At 47.8% G+C, this 8,345-nt stretch overlaps 1 protein-coding gene across 1 annotated transcript in view; it reads left to right on the forward strand.

Annotated features, from left to right (window-relative positions):
• Nucleotides 1-7,352, forward strand: part of CREB3L2 (cAMP responsive element binding protein 3 like 2) — a 126,421-nt gene extending 119,069 nt beyond the window's left edge. Inside the window, exons 9-12 of the mRNA XM_012806234.2 lie at nt 1,850-1,949; nt 2,217-2,343; nt 4,441-4,657; nt 6,411-7,352. Coding sequence (XP_012661688.2) covers nt 1,850-1,949; nt 2,217-2,343; nt 4,441-4,657; nt 6,411-6,486 — 520 coding nt within the window. The 3' untranslated portion in view covers nt 6,487-7,352. The remainder of the gene's footprint in view (nt 1-1,849; nt 1,950-2,216; nt 2,344-4,440; nt 4,658-6,410) is intronic.
• The last annotated feature ends 993 nt before the right edge of the window (nt 7,353-8,345 follow it).

Raw genomic sequence — 8,345 nt, forward strand, 5'->3', positions numbered from 1 at the left:
GTGCCGTACACCCTTCCACTGTGCCCTCCACCAACCTCCCCCTCCTCCTCTGTCCCCTCCTCCCCACTTGAGTTGAGTTTGTGTTTTTCTCTTGTGCGGGGATATTTTTTACACAGGAGTTTTTAAGTCCAGAAAGCTTGTGTGCTGAAGGCTGTACCAATTCTCCCACCATGTTTCTCTAGTTAAACTCTCCTCAACTTGCTTAAATGGGGAGCATTTGTTTCGTTGGTGCTGGCCAGGCAAGAAGTTGCAACCCCTGGAAAAATCTGCCTGTCCTTCTAGCACTTGAACATGCTTCAGGGGTAGATTGTGAGGAGAAACAAGCTGCCAGAGAGAGCCCAGCAGTGTTCTGTGCACAAATGGTTTGCTGATGGTTTCCAGCGGACCTGTGTGACTCCCTAACATTATGACGCCACAGCATGAATTTTCTGAAAATCTCTGAGACCTAAGAAAAAGTGTCTGCTCATAAAATCTTTCCACTTTGCCATGTGCACTGGGCTTGGGGACGAGGGGTGAGGGTGAGGGAGTTGCTCCTCTTTCCACTGTTCACGCAAAATTCACCCCCATGCTCTTAGTTAGAAGCGAGTACTGTCAGGTCCTTTGCTCTGCCTTGCAACATTCAGAATCTGCAAAGGATTTTCCCATCTGCTTTTCCTGTGTCCTGATGTCACACAGAACAGAGTATATTAGACCATGTCCATCCTCATAGCTTTCCCTTTTAAATGGCTGCACATTTGTCTGATTTTAGGGGTAGAACACCCTGTTTGGCTCCTGCTCCCTGCCTTTTCCTGGCGATAGATGAGAGTCTGTGTCAGAGGACGGCTCCAGGTGCCGGGGGCCAGGTGAGCAGCACCCTTGCTGTCTCCTATCTTGGCTTCATTTCTGAAGCTGCTGCAAGCCTTCAGGAACCACGGGCTTTGCCCCCCCATCTGAGACAGAGCTGTTCCTGGTCTCTCCCTCTCTCTTCTCATCTGCCTCAAAGCCTGGCCTGTCCTGACACCCCTGCCATTTCCAATCACAGCTCCCACCTCTGGCAGTTTCTTCCATTGTTCTCTGCCGGTCCTGTTCTCCATTGCTTTGCTTTGCTCCTTTTTATATTTTTGTCAATGTTTCTCATCTTAAGAAATAAGTTTAAGTTCACCACGGTCTTAGCCTGTTTGGGCTAATAAAATACCATAAACAGGGTGACTTATAATAATAGAAATTTATTGCTCACAGTTCCCGAGCTGGGAGGCCCAAGATCAAGGTGCTGGCAGGGTGGCCCTCTGGCGAGGACCTCCTTTCTGTTTTATAGGTGGCATCTTCTCACTGTGTCCGCATACAGGTGAGGAGAAGAACGCTAGTGTGTTCAGTTCTTTATAAGGTAGTGATCCTCTTCCTGAGGGCCCCACTCTCGTGACTTAATAATCCTTCCCCAAAGTCCCCACCTCTCAATACCATCTCACTGGGAGCTAGGTTTCGACATATGCATTTTGGGCAGACACAAACATTCCAGCTATCACCACCATCCCAGCAGAGTGTTTCTTTTTCTTTGTTCTCAGTAGCTGACAAACAAGACATGGCCTGTCAGGGATGCTGTGGGATCAGTCACCTCTTACTTAGAATAGTGCAAGAACAGGACAAACGGTCTCAGCGTGAAGACTGACTCTGGGCCCCTGTGGGCTCTGTGACAATGGTGCTGGAAGGTCCTGGTGTCCATATCTTCTCCCAGGGGAAACTGCATCTCCGTGCTCTGTTCAGTTTCAGACACAAAGTCACAGCAACTTCCCTGGAGCAGGAGGGGAGACCATGACAAAGGTCTCTTGGCTCTCAGCCTCCCTTCATTGCTGGTTTTTGTTATCATTGGCAGAACTCTCCTTCAGCAACTCCAGAAGCTCCAGACTTTGGTGATGGGCAAGGTTTCTCGCACCTGCAAGTTAGCTGGCACGCAGACGGGCACCTGCCTCATGGTGAGTTCCCGGAGGGACAGCACAGCCCCTGCCCCTGACCCGGTCCCCTGTCTCCAGTTTCTCTCGGCTTGTCAAAGCCACATTTGTTGTGCAGTTGGAGAAACAACACAGCTCATCCCAAGGAGGCTCCTCTGCGGCACCCTCGGGGGATGTGAGGTGTGGGCGCGGTCTGCTGGCCTGGCAGAGGGGAGTCTGTCCAGCAGGTCCACAGCTTTGCCCTGCGGAGCCCAGAGCCCACAGCTCCCCATGTGCTCTCCTCCCTTCCAGGTCGTCGTGCTGTGCTTTGCCGTGGCATTCGGCAGCTTCTTTCAAGGCTACAGCCCCTATCCTTCTGCCACCAAGATGGCCGTGGCCAGCCAGCACTCCACGCCGGAGCCGTACACAGCCTCCGTCGGTAAGACGGCGCTCAGCAGCTTGGGAAGGGTCTGGTTTTGTTTCTTTAGAGCTGGGTTTCTCAGCATTTCAAAAGAAATCTTACATGAAAATCCAATTTTTAAAAAGTGGTAAACATAGAGCTTCCCCTTTTCAAGGGAAGAAAGGCACAGGGAGGGTCCCGCTGCCTGACTGCTGGTCACCCCTGGGGCCCCTCACCCGCTGGGCTCGGACATCTCTGGGCATGCACTAGAGCTTGACAGCGCGAGCACAGTGTGTGGGCTGCTGCGCGAGACGCGTTCCCTGATACTCCCTGACATCCCCTTTTGTAGTTCTCTAATCAGGGGGAAGGAACTAGATGAGTGTGGTAGAGAGGATTAAGCTTTCCATGACATTTAAGAGAACCTTTGTGTTTTTGCCTTCACTGAGTAGAATTGCACATGAACACAGTTAAGAGTTTGTAAACTAAAATTAAAGAATTGGTTGGTCTTACAAAACATTATGCCCAAGACTTAAAGACTGGAGATTCAGGTGTTAGGTAACAAGTGTAAAATATTCTCACCTAGATTAATAATCTAAGTATGTAGGGAGCAAAGGAGGTGAGTAAGGAATCCATACACAAATACACACACGTGCTAGTAAGAATGAACACAGAGTATCTCAAGAATGGAAGAAAAAGTATCCAATGTACTCAGCCCTACTATGAAACTAATTTATAGCTTTCATAGGAAAGCTGTAACCCAATTTTAGCCCAAGAATATGGGGAGAGGGGAGAGGGAGGGGAGGGGAAGGGGAAGGATGGGTGGAAGGAGGGTGTTTGGTGGGACCACACCTATGGTTCATTTTATAAGGATACATGTGAATTTTTCTAAATGCAGAATATAAATGTCTTAACACAATAACTAAGAGGATGCCATGAAGGCTATGTTAACCAGTTTGATGAAAGTATTTCAAATTGTTTATAAAACGAGCACACTGTACCCCATGACTGCATTAGTGTACACAGCCATGATTTAATAAAAAAATATTTTAAAAAAGAATGAACATGGAGCTAGGGGGTGTGGCAGTCTCCTCCATCCAGGGATTTGTTTGCTAGGTTTCAGTTACCCGTGCAGCAAGGCCCAAACTGAGTACAGTACAGTAAGGAACACTAGAGAGTCCACTTTGAGATAAGTAATGTTATAGGGTATTATTAGAATTACCATCCATTTCTTAGTGTGCCTAATTCATAAACTAAATTTCATCATCGATATGGATGCTTAGAAAAAACAATAGTCTATACAGGGTGCCATCTGAGTTTTCACGCATCCACTGGGGGTTTTGGAACACAGTCCCCTGGATAAGGGGGACCACTGTACTGGATTTAGGAGAGGGACAATTTTGCCATTCGGAAATGCCTGTGGTCTTCTCCAGCAGGGATATCCCTGCCAGGTGTATGGCAGAAGTGCTGGCATTCTGATCAAATAATTTCAGTGACCTGTTGGGAAATTCTTTTTCCCCCAAGGGCATATATCTCTAAATTTAATTGGAAGGCAATGAGAGCATAGTTTCTATTCCATGGAAATTGCTACAAAGTCATCTAGCTATGTGACTATCCTATAAAAAAAAAAAAGAGAAAGAGAGCGAGCCAGAGAGAGGGACTGTCTCCATCCTTTGATTTATGGCTTTGGCTTTCTGTCCTCTCTCCAGCTTCTAAATGAAAATGCCCAGTACCTCATTTCCCTGCAAGACCTCCTCGCTGGGGATGCTTTCTTTTAGCTGGGTCCGGACATCTCCAAGTATTTGACTCCTGTCTGTGACTTGTTTCCCCTAGGGGTTTATAGGTGAGAAAGTAGGAGTGGGGAGTTTTATTTTCAAAGCAGTGGGGGTGGTAGTTTGCTTGGTGTTTATTTCCTTTTCTATTGTTCCTCTAGCACTGTATAATTGGTATAATTTTTCAATGTACAAACTCTGAAACCCCGAAGCCTTTTGAGAAAGCCAAATCCAGTTGGAACCTTCAGTTCTGGGCAACTAGAACACACAACCTGTCATCAGCCAGCAGCCCTGAGCATCTGGAGTGAGGGTGTGGTGGGCCCCTGTGGTCTTTGACTAGTGCCTTGCTGCTCTGCTCTGTTCTCAGTGAGATCCAGGAACCTGCTGATCTATGAGGAACACTCTTCCCCCGAGGAGCCGTCCAGCCCGACCACGTCTGCGGAGCTTGGGCACTGGGATAGAGGCACCTCCCTTCTCCGCGTGTCAGCGCTGGAGTCCGGGCCGGATGTGGATCTTTCCCATTTCATCATCTCGAATGAGACCAGCCTGGAGAAGTCAGTGCTTTTGGAGCTGCAACAGCACCTGTGAGTCCTATAGATAGAGATTCAACACCTTTAGTGAGTGCGCTGATGCTGGGGTAGGAGCAAACAACCTGGAACGTAGGGAACAGGCTCTCTCAGGATCTATTTCCGGGACCTGGTACTGAGGATAGCCTGTTGCAGGCCAACAGCTGCCCTGAGCAGAGACAGGGACGAGACCCAGCATGAGCTCCCCCATGCCTGCTGCACCAGTGGGAAGCTGGCAGTGGTGGCACCACGGAGTGGGGGAGGGGCTTCTCCTACCGTCTCCATCCTCCCCTCCAGCCACACCCGTGAGCATTCAGCCCAGGTAATAGCAGCGAGCTTGCTATGCAAATGCAGCTTCCGGACTGGTTCTCTGGCTTCCTTCCAGCTGGAGAGTAAATATGCATTATGCTGTATGTCAATGTATATCTGTGATTTATACGTAAATACACAGTACCGATTCTAACAGTATATACTTATAGACTTGAAGGTCACTGAGTGACACGTCCATGTTTCCATATTGAAAAGAACCTGCATTTGACTCCAGTTCTCCCTGAGTTGTTTCTCCTAGCTAGTTATGGGGAAATCCTTTTGTAAACATAAGGGCTTAGATGACTACACAGCTTCGTGATGGTGATGAGGGAGGCCCCTGGGTGTGCCAGCAGCACGAGGAGGAGGGTCTGTGTGCGTCTCCTGGTTGTGTGTGGTATAGTTGGGGACTCAGTCTGGTGCCCCACAGAAACGAGATTATACCCATGTAAGTGGGAATGATTTTGACTCAGCTTCTTCAGCTGTCTTCCCAGCCCTGTGGAAGGGTCCTAATTATAGACTTTGACATGAGTACATCACACATGCATATTTAATGTTTACTAGCACTTGCTATTTTGAGCACTTTACAGATGTGACTTAGGTTGAGTATCTTTTATCCAAAATACCTGGGACCGGAAGTGTTCAGATCTGGGATGTTTGGGGACTTTGAAATATTCACATTATACTTATCCGTTAAGCGCCTCTAATCCAAAAATCTAAAATGCTTCAATAAGCATTTCCTTTGATGGTCATATTGGCACTCAGAAAGTTTTGGATCCATTTCAGATTTCAGACTTTTAGATTAGAAATATGTAAATGGTATCACATAAATTCTTTTAATTGCCCCAAGTGTTGATTAATTTTATTCCCATTATAAAGAGAATCTGGAGCTGCTACTGGAAGCATTAAGACTGGGTTCCTTGGTCACTTGACTCAAGGTGCAAGTTTCTCTCCACTAAGCTTTTCAAGCCCCTCCAGATCCCAATTGTTCTGTGATGTCTCCCAGATAACAAAGCCTCCTAGCCCTCCTCTGAATGAATGGCTGGAGACTTTCTGGGTGGTTACAAAATTTAATAATGTATTTTTTATAGATTTATTGTTATTTCAAATTGTTAAAAATCTTTGTCTGGATTATTAACTCTTCTAGTCTGAGGCATTCTGTTATTTCCTCCTCCCCAGAGTGCAGCATTGGGCCAGACATCCTTAGTAAATACAGTTTAATGCAGTTTGTAAGAAATCAGTGTCAAGCCACCACGTTATCCTCGGGGTTGGGGGTGCCTACTCTTGGGTGGGGACAAAGGTAGGAATGTAGATGAAAAGATTGCCTAGCAGTGGGGACAAGAAACACGCCTGGGCCAGCCCACTAAGTTGCAGTCATCCAATGAGTGTGTCACACTACAAAGCATGAGAATTGTAGTCAACAGTTGGTGGCTAATACTTCTTTTTCCTTTCAATGCCTTCACAGGGTCAGCGCCAAACTGGAGGGGAACGAAACACTCAAAGTTGTAGAACTCGACAGAAGAGTGAACACCACCTTCTAAGGAGGCTCTCCTTCAGTCCTCTCCCCCACTTCCCTTCATTCTACCTTTATACCCTGAAATCACCTTTGTCATAAGCTTTTCCTCTTTGCCACTGGATCTTGATGAAGACATGGACGAGCATTAGTGGCTTCAGATGGGAGGCCAGCCTGGGATTTCCCCTGCAGTGAGAGAGCACCTTCCCCCCAGTCCACACCCCTCTGTGCAGAAGGGACCCCACATCCCTCCCTCCCTTGCTCTTACTGCCATAGGATATTATTTTAGGGGTGGGGTGGGACAAGCAGGCTTGTTTCCACCAGTAGTGCCAAAAAGATACTGCCTGATTCACACTTGTGAGGTGTGACCCCCCACTCTTTGAAGAAGAAATGACTCATTCAATCAAGACCCCAGATGCTAGCCACAAAAAATGCCACAATGCCTGTTGGGATTCGGCAAAGCACTGACTCACGTCCTCCCTTGCTCACGGCAGGGTCTCCGGTGGGAACGCGCCGATGGCAGCCCGCCGCCCACTCTGCCCCTCAGAGCCCTCGCTGGGTTGCCGGCTCTGGCAGGCGAGGGCTCCCCTCATCGTTCTCAGGCCGCAAGTGCAATGCCTGAAGGGATCAGGCTTCTCTACTCCAGGCAAATCTGCCCCATCTCGTTGCTTGTAGGACTTCCCATTACCCGGTCCCCACACACCCATAGTTCTGCCTCCCGGCTTCTCCTCCCCGTGTGTAAATAGTATTTATTAGCTTGCTGAGTATTCTTGCTAGACAGCCACACTGAAGAGATTCCAGGCCTCCCCTCAAGCGAGCAAGGTCTCTTCCTGGCCTTTGGAGTGAGGAGAGCACCCTAGGCTCTGGGATCCCCAATCTTTCCGGACAACATTTTGTTTCCTTTTTCCTCTTTTTTCTTTTTCCTCCTTTTTTTTTTTTTTTTTTTTTTATTGGAGGCTTCTAAAATCATTACTATTGAGAAATCCCACAGGGCACATGTCTGCCTCTAAGGATGAGCTCAGAGGGAAAGCAAGGGCCATGCCTTGCTTGGGTCTGTGGCTCTGTGGACAGACGCAGGGAAGGGAAGCCCTGTCCCTGACCACAGGCGTTTCAGAAAGCCTTGCTGGCTTGTCCTTCCACACCTGCCCGGCCCCTCCTCCCTCTGCACTCCCCTCTGTCCTCCTCCTCCCATCCTCCACCTCAACAAAGCGGGCTGGAGTAGGTGGCATTTGTGTACCCACATTCTTAGCTTTTAGAGTCATGTTTGGCTCCTTTGCAGCTCACCCAAAGAGATACAACCTAACTCCCAACCTACTTCTATTTTTGTTTTTTAATGATTAAAAGTAACTTTTGTAGTTTAAAACAATCTTTCCTCTTTCATACAAAGAAGAAATGGAAATCGCTTTTTTTTATTATATAATGTAGAAGACCCCCTTCCTTAAATATGTTTTCCTAGCTTGTAAAAGATTTTGTGTAGGAAATTTGCTTACATTTTGTATTTTATTTTTAGTATCAGCTGAAATGCCCTTAGCTTTAGCTTTTTCCTCTCTCTCTCTTACATATCGTCCACATTGTCATTGGAACCTACTTACAGGGATTAAGCCCACACCCAGTCATTCCATAGCAGATACAGGAATGGGCGTCATCCCCTTTGTCACCCTGCTTCATGAGTGGATCCCTGCTTGTCTGCCTGGCTGCATTAGGGCTCACTGTGATTCCTTGCTCTCCTGTGATGGAGAGGGCTCCAGACTGGGAGATGGCCAAGTTCATCTTCTTGTCCTGTATGAGAGCTGAATTGGGACCTCTGTGGTGCTGGTAGCTCTGCTGTCTGGATGGTTCTCAGTATCCCTTACCTTGGCCTGGCGGCTGAGACCTGGCTATGTAGGA

The sequence above is a fragment of the Otolemur garnettii genome, unplaced genomic scaffold (genome assembly GCF_000181295.1).
Source record: "Otolemur garnettii isolate 467f Iridium unplaced genomic scaffold, OtoGar3 scaffold00049, whole genome shotgun sequence".
Classification (NCBI taxonomy): domain Eukaryota; kingdom Metazoa; phylum Chordata; class Mammalia; order Primates; family Galagidae; genus Otolemur; species Otolemur garnettii.